The sequence below is a fragment of the Coloeus monedula genome (genome assembly GCF_965178545.1).
Source record: "Coloeus monedula genome assembly, chromosome: 15".
Classification (NCBI taxonomy): domain Eukaryota; kingdom Metazoa; phylum Chordata; class Aves; order Passeriformes; family Corvidae; genus Coloeus; species Coloeus monedula.
In genome coordinates this window covers 968,622-986,492 of record NC_138795.1, presented here as the reverse complement: position 1 = coordinate 986,492, position 17,871 = coordinate 968,622, and the positions used below count along the sequence as shown (strand labels likewise).

The following is a 17,871-nucleotide window of genomic DNA, read 5'->3' as shown; positions in this document are numbered from 1 at the left end:
TCTTACTTGAGAAAAGCTCCTAAAATTTCCAGTCTGCTGCTTGGCTGATTCCAGATGACATAACATTCAAACTATCTTATGACTTATTTATTTTTTTTTGGTGCAGACTGTTGTGAGGGTGTCTGTGTGTTTGTTTCTTTTAGAGCAGTTTTAGCTTGGGAGTCCTAGATCATGCCTGTGGTGAGAAAGCTCTGTAAACCAGAGTGATTCAGGGCTCTGGCAAACATCCTTAAACCTGGCTCTTGGAAAACAGAAGCAGCAAACTCAGTAGACTCCACAGATAAATACACTTGAGGCTTAGTTGCTGATAGCCATATGCTCTTAAAAATTATATATATATATACACACATGTATATATACAGATTTCATATAGAAGGTTGAACTTGATGATCTTGGGGGTCTTTTCCAACCTTAGTGATTCTATGAATTCCTTCCCTTGTTGTGTTTAAATAATCCAGGATTTATTTTCTAAGCATCTGTATCCTTCCATGAGGTATTTTAAGATGTGTGGAAAAGAACGATGCTTGTGGGCCCCAGGAGCAGGGGTTGTTTGGGGAGGGCAGAGGGAAGTGACAAATTTCCATTTGAGGTGGGATATTTCAGGCTGTTTGGGTCAGAGAAGGCCCCAGCAGTGGGATCCTGCCTGCCCCAGCATCTCGGGCTCGCAGGAGGCAGAGGTGGGATCTGTTTTCCTGCTGTGTGGGCTCTCCACGGGCCCTGGAGTTTGGCACAACAACTGTGCAAAGCTTTAGCTCCTTCACTTTTCGGTTGGCTCTTGGTCTAGAAACTTTCCACAAATTGAGCTTGAAAATGAAGCCAAATATTCCCATAAAGCAAGTCTCCAGCCCTGTGGCCAACCCCATGTGACCCAGTGGTCATATATCAAAATATTTTCTCCCGGCTCATCCATTAAAACAAAGGTAATTTTTCAGGCTGGGAGCCCTCTGCTAACGGGGGCAGGCGCCCATCGCTCCTTCCCCAGCAGAGTTGGGGGTGGCTTTGTATCCTCTGCCGTGCCCTGGCCATGGCTGTGCTGCTCTGGGGGCTGGTGTCACTGGGGGCGTGTGGGTGGCTGCAGATGGATGGACAGATGGACAGACAGATGGACAGATGAATGGCCTCTTCAGAGGCTCCGCACTCCAGGCCACCCCGCAGCTCCTGCAGCCTGACTCCCACCAGCCACAGCTTTTCCCAGTGTTGCCCCTCAGGAGACTTCTTAGATGTTTCTGCCTTTGAAGAGCTCTGTTCTATTTGGGTGATGCTCTGGGAACATCTAAGGGTGCTTCTCGCAAGCTGAATTAAATTAGATTTCCCTGCAAGAGTTCTAAAAAAGCACCTTAAACTTCAGCAGCACATGATGCTTTAGAGGCAGCTTTCTGGAAAGCCTTGGGAAAAAAAAGAGATCTTGCACTCCATTGCTTTCCTAATTCCTGTAATTAGTGTGGAGATCGCTGCACAGCAGCATCTTCCTCAAAGAAACTGCCTCAGACAAATATTGGCTAATGGAAATTGTACTTTCAAATAGAGCAGGATTTGAAATCCATCCCAGTCACTGTGGGGGGATGGATGCAGGAATCAAAGATGCTCCACCAAAGCCTTTCCTGGGGCGGTCACAGGCACTCTGTGTGTGCTGAGTGGGTGTGTGGAGCTCAGGATCATCATCCTGCTGGCCAGGCTTCTCTTCTTACCTTTCTCCTCCCCTGCCTGCCTTCCCCCATTGGATTTTGGGGTCCTGGGGTGTTCTGCTTGCCCCAGCCTGCTCAGCCCCCATGTCCAGCTCTGCTCCCAGCACCTCTGCTCAGTCGCTGTCCGAGTTTCCTTTGGGCAGAGTCTCAAGTGTGAGCCCAGCCAAAACTTTTATTGAGCCCACTGAAAGCAAAATGATGGTACATTAGGTCTTCCTGCCACCTATAAATGTCACCTCAGATGAAATATAGCAGAGAAACGGCTGAGTGCATTCTTTGGTTCCTCTTTCTGCAGGGAGATCAAATTCTAAACCAGGGATGTAGCCCAGACTCTCCCTTGTAAAAGTCTTCTGGCAGCTCTGGGAGTGTTTCTGAGGCAGTGCCGGGCTCCAGCCGCACCACACAGGCACTGGGAGTGCTGAAAGCATCCCAAAGCTCCCCCGTGGCCTGGCAGCTCCAGCTGCCAGTGCTGGAAGGAGCTGGGGCGGCAGAGGGGACGTGAGCAGGGTTCAGATGGGGACCACCCCAGGGGCCACCCCCTCCCACACGATCCAATTTCCCAGCAGAAGGCTGACAATTCCCCCTGAAGGGGCCAAGGAGAACAGGGCTGCTGGCTCACAAAGACATCGTGTCTCCTCTGAAAGGAGATCCTCGTGCCTAATTAATCTCCTAAATTAGCTGGAGCTGTCAGGCCCCCGCTTTCCCCTCACCTGGGGGTAACCCAATCCCGAGGCCGCTGTGCAGACACTGGTGGCAGGGCAGTGCTAAGCTGGGACATTGTCAGCAGCACAGGAGCTGGCACCGCGCCGGGCCTGGGAGCGAGGGATCCGCGGGCTCCTGCAGGGAAGGTGTCCTGGCTGGGCAGTGGGAAGGGAACCGGTGGGAGAATGGAGCACTGATCCATCTTTTGGTGTTGTCTGCACCAGCACGTGGGGAAACATGAGTGCCAGCGGCTGTGTCACCTGTGGAGCTGAGGAAAATCCCTCTGGCTTCAGACCCTGCTGAGCTGAGGGTGGGAGAGGGGCGAGGGAAGGGAGATCAGGCATGGAAATGGCTCCCTGCTCCAAACAACGCCCAGGGCTCACGCTGGAGACCCTGGGGGAACCCTGAGGAGCAGGGAAAGTTTATCCCTTCCTTTTGCCACAAACACGCTCTGAGGGCTGGAGCCTCTCTGCTCTGGAGCCAGGCTGGGAGAGCTGGGGGGGTTCACCTGGAGAGGAGAAGGCTTCAGGGAGAGCTCAGAGCCCTTCCTAGGGCCTGAAGGAGAGCTGGAGAGGGACTGGGGATAAGGGTCTGGAGTGGAAATGGCTTCCCATTGCCAGAGGGCAGGGTTAGATGGGATGTTGGGCAGGAATTGTTCCCTGTGAGGGTGGGCAGGCCCTGGCACAGGGTGCCCAGAGCAGCTGTGGCTGCCCCTGGATCCCTGGCAGTGCCCAAGACCAGGTTGGACATTGGGGCTGGGAGCAGCCTGGGACAGTGGAAGGTGTCCCTGCCCGTGGCAGGGGTGGCACTGGATGGGCTTTAAGGCCCATTACAGCCCCTGCTTGAGCAGGAGGTTGGGTTGGAGGTGCTGGGTGGACAGCACAGCAGTGGGTGCAGCACAGGGAGATTTGGGAAAGCACAAGGAATAAGAAGTGGAAAAATACCCAACCAGAAAAAAAGTGAATTGAATGTATTAATCTTTGCTGTATTTGATTACTGGGAAGAGTTCTCCAAGGCTACATGTCCAGCTTGATGGCAGGGAGAGAAATTGAGGCTGGGCCAGTAAACTGGGAGGGTTGTTGTGCTCACACCTCCCAGCTGGGCTGCACTGGGAGGGGCTGTGCGACTGCCGGAGGAGAGTTTTGGGGGTTAGAGCTGCTGAGGCAAAAATGTTATTGCAAAGTCTGGTGGTTTGAAGTGAAAAAAAAAAGATGAAAAAAGAAAGAACAGAGCAAACATTGCATTTCTTTTGATATATATGATCAAGTTGGATTGTTTCAGTGTTGTGGTCTTCGGGGTTTGCAGTGAAATGCTCTGATCAGCTCTCGTAAATGATGTTTGCAGAATGCTGCAGAGCAAAGCAGCACGAGGCCAGATGGATAAAACTAAATCAGGGAAACCAAGAAAATGCAGAAAATTATTATGCAGTGGCTTTACTCATCCATTATTCTTAAATCACCTTCTCAGGCCCAAATAATCCCCATTGTTTTCCCCCCTGCATGTGCCCTCTGTGGGCAGTGTTGGCTCCTCATGCTGCAGGGAGGAGATTTACCTGCTAAAAAATGAGACTTTGAGCCCGTGGTGCTGATGAGGCTCAAAGAAGCTGTCTTAGTTTTCTGTTAGGATCTGAGCCTGGAAGTGGCCTCCTGTCAAGTTATGTGGGGAATATTCCTTAGCCAGGAATGAATTTTTTACGGTGGGGAGTAGCTGTTCTGCTTGTTTCAAGACACTGCTTAAAAAATGACAGGAACTTCTCTCCCTTTGGAGAGCTGGCAGTACCAGCTCCTGTGGGGAGGTTGCTGCTGCCATCCCAAAATCTGTGCCCTCCTTGGGTGTTGGCAGAGCCCTGCTTTTCTCCTGTGGGACCCTGGGAGCACGTGGGGCAGAGCAGGCGCATCCCCCATCGCCTTCCTTGCACCATCCGGGCGTCCCTCCCGGCTCCCTGCAGCAGAACAGCTCTGCCAGCCAGAGGAGGGCTTGGTCTGAGGGAATAAGGACCAAATGCCCTCACTTTGCACCCAAAGCCAGGCTTCCAGGGCAGTGGGTGCTGCAGGGCTGGTCCCCCTGGAGCCTTGGGCAGGGGTCAGGGCTGTCCTTCCCTGGAGCAGGTGACGGTGGCTGGCAGCAAGGACAGTGTCCTTCCATATCCCTCAGCTTCCCTGCAGCTCCGAGTTCCCAAAACGAGGTCACCCTCAGCCACATAGCTCAGGTTTAGCTGCTTGTGGCTGGCAGAGCCAGCTCGGCAGCGCCGTGGGGCCGCCTGGGGCACAGGATGTGTTTAGCTCAAATATTTGAGCCTCCTAAACCCCCCACAGCTGAGCTGGGAGCTGTGATCCCACAGGGACTTTAATTTCCTTCATTTTCCAAGGATCCCATATGGTTGTTGGGGTGGCAGATGGGAGAGTTTTCTTTTCTGGGGGATGTAAGATAGCAGTGCATTGAATGCCAGAGAGGAGTGAGAGATTTCTGGAGGGCTGTTGAGTTCTGCTTAATTGCAAACACAATTTGTTGGTGACTAATGCACCCAGCCTTACAGCATTACCCCATGTTCGAAGCTGTGGCACGATGGAGAAGCCATGACTAAGATGCTGGCTCCTGATTTACCAACACTTCCCTCCTAAACTGCCAGTTTGGCTCCCTGCTGCCACATTACAACTTTTCTATTAATAATTAAGAGCTTTAACACAGTTTGAAAGCAGTCAGTTCAACATAAAACCTTCCAGTCTGATTTTGAGTCTGCTGAGAGCCTTTTGGGCAGAGAGAAAGAGGGAGGGGGGTATTAATGGAGCAGAAAATGCAGCTGCTGAGCAAATGGTGGATTGGATTTTGGGGAGAAAATCACACCTGTGAGGGTGGGCAGGCCCTGGCACAGGGTGCCCAGAGCAGCTGTGGCTGCCCCTGGATCCCTGGCAGTGCCCACGGCCGGGTTGGATGGGGCTGGGAGCAGCCTGGGATAGTGGAAAGTGTCCCTGGCCGTGGCAGGGGTGGCACTGGATGAGCTTCAAGGTCCCTTCCAGCCCCAGGAACTGTGTCCTGTGACTCTGTGACTCTGTGTCCCGTCCAGGCTGGTTCGTGTGGACGCATCGCTGCCTCCATTTCCCTGTCTGTCCCAGTGTGAGAGCAGTCACTGGTGGGTCTGTACCTTGCTGGTGACACTGGTAATTCCATTACAAACAAGGTGTGCAGCTGTTACTGAAATGCTGTTCCCTGGTAAGGCGTCACGGTGCTCCCATCACCTGGAGCTCACCTGGTGGGGAACACACCTGTGCTGGCACCAGGCTGGTCCTGCAGCTTCCTTCCCTCAGTGCCTGCAGCGCTTGCTCATGCTGAGAACTCATCTACTGCTGACTCTCTGCTTACCACCTCACTGTCTCCAGCATTAACAGCTGGCTCTGAGCTCCGTGCCAGGATTCTGTGGCACACCAGCCCTGTCATCTCCTCCCTCTGCACCATCGAGCATCATCCGTCTGCGCTTGGAAATGGGAATGTGGGACAACAGCTCCAGCTCTCCTCCCCAGAGTCAGAACTCATCCTGGTCTCTCTCTTACTCAAGTGGAAAAGCTTTTAGATGGTTTATGAAATGACTAAAGCAGGGAAATATTCCCACACATGGGAAATCAGCCAAGCAGCAAAGTGACAAGACAAACCCATGTGCTGGGTGCCATCAGGATTACAGAGGGACATGTCCGTGTTGTTGGAAAGAAGATCCTGAAATCTGTGCTGATGGAGATGGGGAACTGGTAAATGGAGATGTGGGGAAGATCTGTGCTGAAGAATTTGAGATTTTTTTGGACCAGTTTGATCAAGTGATGCTGACCACAGGCCATTTTAGCTGCTTATTTCCCTAAATGTGTAATTTTTTCCACCCAAATGACCATGCAGCAACATTATTCCTGAGAGAGTAACACTGCAGAGAGTTTAACAGCATTTTTCTTGCATTAAAGTACCAAGCAGAGGAAGAACCCTGCCAGACTGGAGCCCTGAGAGCTGGTGGTCTGGTCTGGGGTGGTGCTGCCCGGGAGTTGCTTCCTCGAGCCCATCCATTGCTCCAGGCTTTGCTAGGACCTGCAGCACTGCTTGAGCTCCATGAGCTTCCCAAACCAAGGCTGCCTCCCATTTCATTTAGGCAACAGAGCCTGTCTGCTGGTGAGCTGCAGTCTTGTCCTTTTTTCAGCAGAGCTGAAGTGCTCTGGCATTACATAAAGCTGTAATTTTCTTTTTTCTTGTTACCTTTGAGAAGAACCTTATGTTCTGCAGCTTTGTTTTATAGGAACAGATCAGGGAGCAAAGGGCTGGGTGGCCCTTGATGTATTTTGCTGCAGTCAGGTACTGATCACGTCAGAATGGGAATATTGTTGTTTATTCTTAAGGTGATTTCATGAAAGGGCTGGAATCCATCAGTGGGCTCTGCCCATCCATAGCTGAGAGATGTTCTGTGGCAGAAATAGCCCCGAGTTCCACAAAAATAAACAAATTGTAAACATGTTTGAAGTGGAACTGATGTCCTCCCAGCCAGGAGAACAAAGCACAGGAGTTGTCTGGACACCTGCTGAGAAGGGCTCTGAGAGCTGCACATGCCTCGGGGGCCTGAGCCGGGTGAGGAGCACCAGAGGCAGCCTGGGTGGAGCAAGAGGAATGAAAGAAGCAGGTTAAGAGAAGGGATCACAAAAGAGATTTTTTAGCTCCAGCAGAGTCTTGAAATAAGAGTTACTGCTTTTTTTCACATGTTTGGGCAGCAAACTAAACATCTGCACGGGAAGGGCAGCATGTACGGCCAGCATGGGAAGCAGGGAGGAGGATTTAGCTCCTAAATTCATTTCCAAATACTCTGTTTGCTGGAAGAGTGGGATTGCCAGAGGGACACATGGAGTGGAAGGTGCAGGTGCCCCTGCAGGTGCTCTGGCACAGTGCCCTCCTCGCCCTGCCCAGCAGTGCTCCCTCCCTGCGGGATCACAGCCGCCGCTTCCGACGCGCAGTTGGACCAGCGGGAAAGGCAAGAGCCTCAGGATGCCTTGGGCTATGGACTCATGGAGTTCCCCCAGCTGCTTCTGCTGAGGAAAGGTCCACTCTCACCTTGGAAGACTCTAATTTGAGCCATTTCTTTGTTTCCTGCTTCTGATGGTTTTGGTTCTTAGCAATTTTCTCTGTTTTGTTTCCGCTGTGCACCCAACAGGAAGCGCCCCTCGCAAAGCCCTCCTGAGTAAGAAGAAGGAAAAAAACCATCCAGCTGACATTTGCTGCCTGCAGGCAGCAATGAGAACTTCCCCCAGCCTCTCACCACCACTGCTCTTTTTGTGAGAAACAAAGGAAATTGGATCCTACAAGAAAACTGTTTTCCAAAACACCAGAGACCTCGGGATAGCCTGTTCCCTCACGTGCACTGACATCTCCAGCGAGGCAGGACTCGGGTCTGGCAGTCACATAAGCTCAGGAAGGTGATACTCAAGCAGCAGCTTGAAAATAAATCCCTGTATTTCATGGAAGGGAGGTGAACCCTTCATACCCATCATACCCCAGGGTCTGCTGGTGCTGGGGGGAAGTTCAGGTGGGTCCTGAGCTATCCATGGGTTCTTCTTGAGGAGATGTTCTGGAAGGACTTGCAGAGCAGCTCAGTCACCGTAGGACCATGTTCATCCCCTCTGTGAGCACCAAGTGGGCACAGGGTGCTCTGCACACCCGACTGCACACGCTGGCACTAGCGAACTGTTCTCTCCGTGGATCTGCTGGGCATGGGGTGTGTTTTCTTTGACACCAAGGATCCTAAGACACCAAAATCCTGCTCCAAATCAGTGAAAACTTCTTAGGCAGAGGCTGGCCCAAGTGCTGGTTCTTTCTCTCAGGCTTTTTTCCCTGATAACTTCGAGAATCCTGCTGGTTGCATTCCCCACTGCCACTAGTGGAGCGGGTGTGCAGTTGTGGAGCAATGACAGAGTGACTTGAGGAGAAATGAGAGCTGCATTCTTTTGCCATGATTTCGTCTCAAAAAGAGCAGTAGCAATTTCTAGTCCCAGAGCCCTGTGCCATTGGATTTTCCTTCCTTCGTGCTGTGAAGAGGACCAGGATTGGTGGCAGAGATGGTGGCAGTCCCAACACTGGCACACCCAGTTCCATGTCACAGTGGCTGTCCCATCACTGGCACACCCAGTGCCATGTCCTCTTGCACCTCGAGCCTGCTGCCCACAGGCACGGTGGGAGCAGTGGTGGGAGGGCTGGTGGGTGTTGGTGGCCACTCTTCAGCAGGACAGGCTCAGCCACATTTTGGTCACCAGCTCATCACCCCTCCAAGTCCCACCTTGGAGAAAGGAATTGCTCTTTGAAAGAACTGGTGCTTAAAGGGTTAATTTTGGCAGTTTGGGATGACTTGGTGGCCTTGGTAGCACCTCCCATTTGGAGGTGGGGATAGATGGAGTATCTACCAGTGGCAGTCAGGTTTGTTAAAGACTAAGGAAAACTCATTTTTCAAAAGATGGACAATTTTGATGATAGAAATACAAAAGGATTTTTTTTAGATAGTGATGATTATTAGCAGAACATTTTGAGGATGTCGTTGATAGCCTGCCTGACAGCATTCCCTGTTTCCCAGCCTCTGGAGAAGTCATGCTGCACTGCTGTATCCCATTTCTCCATGTGTGTAATCTCTGACATAATAAAGGTGTTGCCTGTAATTTCAGAGGGAATCAATCCATGTCTGTTGAATCCAGTGACACGGCTTCTGCAAGGAGTCAAGCCAAGAGTTTGGCCTTAAGCAGAGATGGTCCAATTTCCAAGAGGAAAGCGTCCATGTCGTAAATATCCCCCCGTGGTGGCAGCCAGAGGACACTGTGGAAGGTTAAACGTTGGTCTGAACTCCTGCAGGGCTGAGGTTCTCCCACGTGTTCTGGAGCCACCATTCCCTGAATCCCTTCCCTCTACTTCAGCTGAGGGATAAGGACATCCCAGGGGTTGTGCCCTGTCCCCACCTCATCAGGGGTGTGATCAGAGTCCTGATGCTTTTACAAAACTTTTGTTTTTACAAAGGCATTTGCAGTGTGGAGAGGGATTTCTGGTGTTTTATCAGGGATGGAATTTCTAATCTGAATTGGACAGGGAATACCAGTGAATGCTAAGCAGAGAAGCAGTAAATGAATCAGAGTCAAACTGGTATTTTAGTACAATAATTGCTTTCTGGTGAGCCTGAGAATGACCTGAATCAAACAGTTTGGAAGGACCCAAAAACTTCTGTGTGCAATTACCAGTTCAGTAACTTGATTCAGCTTCAGTTGACAGCTGTGGCTTCAGGAATCAGCACGAGGGGAAAAAGGGATGGAAAACATGGAAAACAAAATCAGTGACATTTTTATACACTGAGTGTATGAGCACCACAAGTGACAGACAGAGGGGGTGGAGGCTGCTTGCAGGCATCATTAACGTCCAGAAATACCAGCAGCTATTTCTGGGAGCACTGGGGGAAGCACGAGGCAGGTAAGTGGCCGTGCTGCCAGCACAGACCCTTGGCACGCGGGGTGCCAGGCACGATGGACGGGGCAATGGAGCGGGGGTTAATTGGAAGATCCAGCTCTTGTTGTCCAGACAAATGCAGATCCAGCCTTGAAACACTTCCCAAGGCCTTGGCACTTCATTTCGTAGCTGTGTCTCATGCTCGGAATATTCCCAAGGCACTCGCTATCGTCGGCTGTCGTCTCTCTGTCTCTGGGTTGCTCTTTGTTGCTGTGGTTGCACGTTGATAAGGTCTCTGGTTATGTCTTGCAGCCCTCAGAATCCAAGCCCAACGTCACCCCTCTCACCGTCCTGGCCCATGTTCTCTGCGCCATCAAGTCCTATGCCCACCTCCTCTACGTCCAGCGACTCATCCCCCATCAGGTCTGTTGCACAATTCGCTTGGCTTTTTGTTGCTTTTGCTATTTCTGTTCAATTTCCCTGGTTTCCCCCACTTCACTTCCCTTTCCCTTGGCATCCTGCTCGAACCCTCCCAACACAGCTGTCTGCACTCAGCAAGAGGAGAGCTTTCAAACCCTCCTGCCCCAGGAGAGCCCCTGGAACACCCTGAGCCTGCAGCCCCCCGGGGCAGGGGAGCAGAGCTGTGCCTGTGGTGCTCGGTGTCACTGCTGGGCTCAGCTCAGCTCCTGCGTTGGCTTTGCTCTGCTCTGCAACAGGTAAGAAGTGTCCTGCGAGGAGTAAAGAGCCTTTGGAAAGCACTGCCATCCCTGGTGTTCTGGCCACAGCCTCGTCTGGGATCCCAGGAGGGTAATGGACACAGGGCAGCACAGGCTGCTCGGTGCCCAGGCCGCAGGGCTTGGGCATCGCTGGAGCAAATCATTCCTGGGAGCTGCAGATGAACCAGCACAGGATTCCCAGCCACTCCTGAGCAGTGGGTCAGGCTGAGCTGTGCCAGCCCCATGGAGTCCCCCTGTGCCCTGGGGTGCCTGGCACCGGAGCAGGCACTGCCCAGGGGTCCTGTGCCCTTGGCACTGGTGATGCCATCGTGCCATGAGTGCACCGTGAGCCTGAAAACACCTTTTGTTTTTCATCTGATGGTCTCAAGTGCTCCACTTGAGCAGTGCCTCCCCTGCAGTGAAGGACCCTCTGGAGTGGGAGGATTGTTTGCCTATCCTGGTCTTTAAGTGTTTGGGAGCTGCTCGTGTCAGGCAGCTGGAATTTGGAGAGGAGAGACCTCCATTTTGGGGCTCTCTTCACAGCAAAGCCAAAACATTCGCAGCTCCCTAGTTTGGAGTTTGGTGTGAAGGGGAACTGCTCTTGCCATGAAGTGTTGCAGCTTCCCTGGGCTCTTCCGAGGAACTCAGGGGAGCTTCAAGTCCTTGGAAAGATAAAAATCGGTAAAATCACTGATCTGAGAATGGTGACACCTTGTTTCCCATGCCAGCAGCTTCTGGGGGCACTTCATCACTTCCCTTGGCAGTGCCACAGCTGAGCAGCAGTGCAGGATGTGGCCTGCTGCTCGAGTGGCCCAGAGCCTGGCTAGGTTGGCACTGTCACTGTCACCACAGCCTGGCAGTGTCCCAGCTTTCCACCAGCCCTGCTCCAGCCTAAAGCTGGGAAGGATGGGTGGGGATTCCAGGTGCAGGGACAGCTCTGTGTGCCTGTGCTGTGCCTGAGGAGCCCTGAGGTCCCTCATTTTCCCCTCTCTGTTGGCAGTTTGCACCATTCCTGGCTCTCCCTGCTCCGATTCCCTCCCCTGCAGCGTGGGCACACTGACACTTCAGCAAAATCCAATGGCTGTTAAATCTTTGTTACCTTCAGGTACAGGCTCTGAAGAAGTGCAGCAAATTCTTCATGGACCTGCTTGGTTTTCTGTTTTGAAATAACCTTTCTCAAGTGCTAATTCTTCCTTGTGAAGTTCTTCTTGTGGTTGCAGCTGCACTTGGATGGGTTTGGCAGAGCGGGGCCGGTGGCAGTGGGTCACTGCCAGCACCTGCTGCCACCTTTACTCTGTGCCAACCTCTGGTCAGGGATGGCCCCTCAGATACAGAACATTCCAGCTCCAGCCTAGAGCCTGGAGCTGTCCTGGGGACCCCTGACTTGGGCTGGTGCTGTTCGGGCACCAGTGTGGGCTCCAGTCCAGGTGGTGCCAGCTGGGCTCAGAGTGGGATTTGCGTTGTGGTGAAACGTGGCTCATCCCCGAGAGCCTTCAGCCTCTGCCAGTGTCTCCCTCCCTCTCCCTGAGCAGCGTAGCCGTGGACCCCAGCAGAGCAGCAGCCCCCATCAGCCCGGGGCAGGGGTGTGTGGGTGGCTCTGTGCCCACACGTGGCCTCTCTTCCAGCTCCCCGCTGCGCAAGGCCCGCGCGCTCTACGCCTGCAAAGCCGAGCACGACTCCGAGCTCTCCTTCACGGCCGGCACCGTGTTCGACAACGGTGAGTGCTGGGGCTGGGGGCTCTTCTCAGGGCACAGCTCAGGCTGTGCTTCCAGCGTGCCCCACGGTGGGAGCTGCAGGGTGGTGGGACCGGGCAGACCCCGTGGGCTCCACGGACTCCTCCTCTAAGTTTAAGGGAGACCCTGGTGAGCTGTGCCTGCCCTGGTGTTCACCATACACAGAGCCATTCCCAGAGGGCTTCTGCGAAGGGGAGATTAGATTCTAGGTATCAGCACCAGAAATACTCTCTGTAGTTGCTGTAAAGTTTTGTGGAGGAGATGGGAAAGCAACGTGTGCTTTTTCCCTCTGGATATGAGTGCTGGAGCAGGGGGGCTTTGCTCAGTCAGAGACCACGTTAATGAACACAGATTTGGTGCTTCCTGCGCCCCGTGAAACTGAGCAGCTCTGACTTAGTTATAACCCCAGTGTCAAGAAAAGACTTTTTCTACTTTCCAAGTCATTCTTGGCTTTTAAATGTTAAGCATTGTCATTTGGGAAGCTGCTACCACAGGCATTGGTTTTGCCCTGGGACATAGAGGCGAATGCAGCAGAAAGGGAAGGAGAATGAATACATGTGAATTAAAGACAATCCTTCTCCGAAACAGCTCCATAGTCATAAATAAACATGGTCTCCCCTCTGAGGGCCCGTGGGAATCAGAGCAGCTAGGAGGGGAACAAGTTTGAATTAAATACATTACGTTTGCTGATAAAAATCAATAGATTATTCAAGGGAAAAAGTGCACAGCGTGTTCCAGTCAGCAGCACAGCCAGGGCTCACGCTGGCTGGAGGACGTGAGGTAGAACCAGGCTGGCTTGGTGGGAGCCTTGCTGTGATCAAGGGGCTTTGCAAACCCCAGCGAAGGCAAAGGGATCTTGGCAATGCTTGGAGACAGGTTCTAGTTTGAGCTTCTGTGAGGCTGCATGTGGCAGCTTGATCCAGCTGGGATTTGGGGATGCTGCTGCCCGCAGGGAGCAACACCCACATAGCAATAGTGGCACTTGGAGAGCTCCAGTTCAGCTGGCACCTCGTGCAGCTGATCCAGACACGGAGTGAGGGAGTGAGTGCCAGACCTGCAGGGTCACGGGAGCCCAGGGAGCTCCGGGAGCTCTGAACACCGACTTCCCACCATTATTGTGGGAGGGGGGATATTCCTCTGCCTGCAGGCGTAGCCGTGGCCTGGCTCCTGCAAAATCAGCAAATTTTTGGGAGTTGATTGAATAAAGAAAGGCTGATCAGGTTTCTGGTTGCACACAATCAGGTTGCAGGGTTTGCCTTCCTACCGGGATTGTTCCCTAATGCAGTTCCCCTCCCAGCCTGGGCCCAGGCCAAGCTGGGATGTGCGGGGTTACTGTGTGATGGAGTGAACCACATTCTCTCCAACTTCCAAGAGATCTTAGCCCAAATCTGGAGGAAGTTTTGAGCCCCTGTTTTTATCCCAAATACTTCACTTCCCTCAGCCCAGCAGCCCCAGGGAGCATTTGGAGCCTGCAGCTCACTTGGTCCTGCAGTGGGATTCACTTGGGGAAGCAAAGGCCAAGGAGTCCCATGGGGAGCAGGCAGGGACAGAGCACTTCAGCTGAGCCTCTGGGCGTGTTCAGAATCATGGAATGGTTGGGTCAGAAGGGACCTTGAGGACCATCTTTAACTCTGTTTGTTTCCTTTCTTTAAAATCGACACAACTTAAAGGTCTCACCTGCCCTTCCCTTCTCTCTGCAGTTCACCCATCCCAGGAGCCTGGCTGGCTGGAGGGGACCCTCAACGGCAAGACAGGACTGATCCCTGAGAACTACGTGGAGTTCCTATAACTGTGGGTGTGCACAGTGCCACTGCTGAGCATTCCATGGTATCCATGGGGAGTCCTGCAGGCCCCTGTGCCCTTTGCCACTGTGTGATGCGGGGTGAGGACGCCCCTGTGCCCGCTACTGGATGTTTGTGTGGATCAGATGTCACCTCTCCTCCCATCCTTCGGCGCTGCTGGGCTGAGGGGGAGCGGTCCTGGGGACATGGAGAGACTCCCCCAGCCCCGAGGTGGGGGTGCTTCAAGCCCACATCCCAGCGATGGAAAACCAGCCAAGCGACGGCCAAGTGCTCTGAGGGGCTGAGCTGAGACTGGGAATGGCACCCCCGAGCCGGCTGTTCCTGCACGGGGCCACTCACGGGCTGTGCGGGCCATCAGTGAGCCCAGGGCCCCGGCTCAGCAGGGTCCCACCGAGGAGGAGCCGAGCCCTGCGCTCCCAGAGCCTTCCCTGTGCTTCCTGCCTGCCCCAGGCAGAGCTCTGGGTGCTGCTGGGGAGCACACGGAGCTCCGGGGGCAGCAGAAGGGCTGAGCTCCGGGGGCAGCTCCGGGGGCAGCAGAAGGGCTGAGCTCCGGGGCTGAGCTCCGGGGGCAGCAGAAGGGCTGAGCTCCGGGGGCAGCAGAAGGGCTGAGCTCCGGGGCTGAGCTCCGGGGGCAGCAGAAGGGCTGAGCTCCGGGGCTGAGCTCCGGGGCGGCCCCGGGAGGTGACCGCTCCTTGTGCCGCCGGCTCTTGCAGGCGAGAGCGGGCCCCGGGTGGCTCCGCGGGGCTGGCAGGGCTCGGCAGGCACCTGCTCGGCGCACAGAGGGTGTTTTGGACCAAACCTCCCAAACTCTTCTTTTTTATTTTAAAGGTTTTGGTTTTGTGGGGTAAGCCTCGGTCTGTGCGAGGTGAGCAGCCCGCGCTGCCTTCCCGCTGCAGCCCCACACAAACCCCGCTCCTGTTGTTTGGCTCTTTGGTACCTTCCCTTCCCAAATCCCACTGTACAGACACATCTGCCAGCGCCCAGGCCGCTGATGCCCCGTGTTGGAGCTGCCTCTGCCTCTCTCCGGCATTGTTTTCCAGGCCCCCCCTTGCTTGCAGCCTCGTCCGTGCCAAGTCTGTGCAGTGCTGGTTGTGCCAGGTGAATTATTTCCATCCTCGCGGGGCATTTGCTGTTGCTGTGGCCAAGGTGGGGCTGTGCAGAGCCAAGGACGAGCCCTTCAGCTCCACCAGGCCGGCTCCTGCCTCCATGGACACGCCAGGAGGGCTCGGCAGGGCGAGTGTGCAAATCCCTCCTCGTTCCAGGTCATTTTGAAGGGGCAGGGTGGGAGAAGGAGCCGTTTGCAGAGCTGGGATTTTGAGAGCTGGAATCATATTTTATAAAAGTCTCAAAAGAGCCCCCAGCCAGCGGCGCTGGGGATGGATGTCGTGGCTTTTTGTAACAGTTTTAAAGACTCTGAGTGACTGAATTGCTCTATGTGTCACTTTTTATTTTTGAAAGAATTAATGTATAAATAGAGTATCTTAAAATATTATGAGGAAAAGATCTATATTTGATATTTTTAGAAGAGCCGTAATGAGAGAAGCAAAGGACATTTGAAGCCCGTCACCGAGAGGCTCCAAACCCCCCAACCCTGGCCTGGAGCTGCTGCTTCCTTCACTCCGTGGTGTCACTTAGAGAGAGGGGAGCTGAAATTTCAGCCCTCGTCACGTTTCGTCCACAGTAATTAAACTTCCTGGGCTTTTGTCTTGGGGAAAAAAGGAGGAAAAAGGTGATCATTTTTCTCCTGCTTTCCAGGGTGGGTGGCACAGCTCATTCCCATGGGATCACACCATCTCCATAACGCTCTGACTCCTTGGGGAACACTCTGGGCCCTTCCCCTGGCTGGTGTGGTTTGGGCAGGGGTGAAGTCCCCAGACAGCCCATGGTCTCTGCTCTGAGGTGTTGGTGAGAGGTTTGTAAGGATGGAATCTGGTGTTTCCCTAGCACGTTGCTGGTTCATTACCATCCTTGGATTTAATAGCCAACATTTGTGCTATTTCTTGGCTTTCCTGAAGCCAAGGATGAGGCCAGGCTTTATCCAGCCCTGGCATCAAATGGGGCTGGGCTGTATCCAGCCTTGGCTTAGGATGAGGCCAGGCTTTATCCAGCCCCGGCCTCGCTCCATGCCTGTGGCTGGTGCTGGGACCTTGGGGGCTGGTGCTGCCTGGGGCGGGGGTGTGAGGGCCCCTCCCTGGGGTGGGAGAGGGATGGGGAGGACTAATGGAAAGGATTTTTAAAAAACCCTTAGTATTTCATCTGTCAGCACTATTTGTTTGTGGCTGGGACTGTCCTGAGCCACTCCCTGCTGCCTTCACGGGATGCTGCCGGGGCAGAGTGCTGGGGATGAATGGGAATTGCAAACCTGCCAAAAGCCCTCCCAAAAGGCATTGTGTGGGGACATGGCATTTAGCATTTAGGGGCCTGCTTAGCAATGCTGTGTGAGCACCAGCACCACGCTGCTGCCGCCGTGTCCCCACAAAACCTTTCCGTGCAGGGTCCCCCTTTGGCTCCTTGGATACTCCAGTTACTCTGAGACCGGAGTAAATTCCTTTTCAGAGGCACTTAGGAGCTTTTGGATGTGCTACCTAGAGAGTTTCTGGGAACAAAAGTCCCACGCAGATGTATTTACGAGATGTCTCCTGGAGGAAAGGAAATCAAACTGAGGCAGGAGTTATTGCTCTTACAGGAGAGCCAGTGGAATATTTTTTTTTAATTAAAACTTTCCAAAAAGAAAAACTTGTCTGGAACGCTTACTAAATGTTCCCATTTTGGGCCAGCTTTAATACTGTAGTAAAACATTGGTTTATTCCAAGGGAAATTAGAGATAGGAAATACTTTTTAAACCAGCCTGACACAGCATTTGATGCTTAATATTAAATCATCATCAAAATGAAAGGAAAGCTGGGTGGTGACGCTGCTGATGGGCAGAGCCTCTCCCACAGGCCCTGGCTGGTCACTGTGGGCATTAAACCAAAAAAAAGAGATGGTGCAGTGCTGTCTGTTGGAACTGACATCAGAGGAGCCTCCTCGGGCAGCGCTGCTGTTTCACATCGATGGCTGATGTTCCACGAGTGTGCCGTGAGTCTGGGTTGGGTTTGGTGGCGGTTGGATTAGTTGGGTTGGGCTGGGTTTGGTGTTGGGTTGGGCTGGGTTTGGTGTTGGGTTGTGGCTGGATTTGGGATTGGGCTGGGTTGTGGTCGGATTAGTTGGGTTGGATTGGGTTGGATTTGGTTTGCAGTTGGATTGGGGTTGGCTTGGATGCTTGAGGCCATTTCTTCCTGTGCTGTCACCAGCTGCTTGGAGAAGAGGCAAAGCCCTGGTTCATGGACACCAGCTGAGCACAGGGATGGGTCAGGGGTAGCCCAGGGCAGAAGTCACCTGCACAGAGCCCGAGGATGCAGGGATGTGTTAGCAAGTGCATGGTGGCTTAATTATTCTAATGAACCAGAAACCTCAAAGCAATTATAGTTTGTACATTTGGGCTAATTCAGATTTTTAGCTTTTGGGAAATAAAGATTAAAAGCAAAGGTTTTAAAAGAAATAGCCATTTTAAGCTCTATTCTCTGGGTGAGGAGCTGATTGTTTGCAGATGGGCTCAGCTGGTAATTTAGCACGATGCTGACGGCTCACGAGGTAGCACCTACTTATTACTTATTGTAAATCCTCCCTTCTGCTAATGAAGCTTGTTCTGCTTCTAAACCTCAGACAAAAGGGTCTAGAAAATCACACCTGGGCTCTAAACTCACTGACGCAGGCAGGAAGGGGAAAAAGTCTGCAGCAGCCGGGTGCCCCGGAG

The 17,871-nt window shown here is 53.1% G+C and overlaps 1 protein-coding gene across 3 annotated transcripts in view; it reads left to right on the top strand.

The window, feature by feature from the left end:
• Positions 1-17,133, top strand: part of ARHGAP26 (Rho GTPase activating protein 26) — a 103,051-nt gene extending 85,918 nt beyond the window's left edge. Inside the window, exons 21-23 of one of the 3 annotated variants that reach the window (XM_082291210.1) lie at positions 10,137-10,247; positions 12,166-12,257; positions 13,974-17,133. In XM_082291210.1, the coding sequence (XP_082147336.1) occupies positions 10,137-10,247; positions 12,166-12,257; positions 13,974-14,062 (292 nt within the window). In that variant the 3' untranslated portion in view covers positions 14,063-17,133. The other 2 variants (XM_082291209.1, XM_082291211.1) reach the window with 2 other exon arrangements.
• The last annotated feature ends 738 nt before the right edge of the window (positions 17,134-17,871 follow it).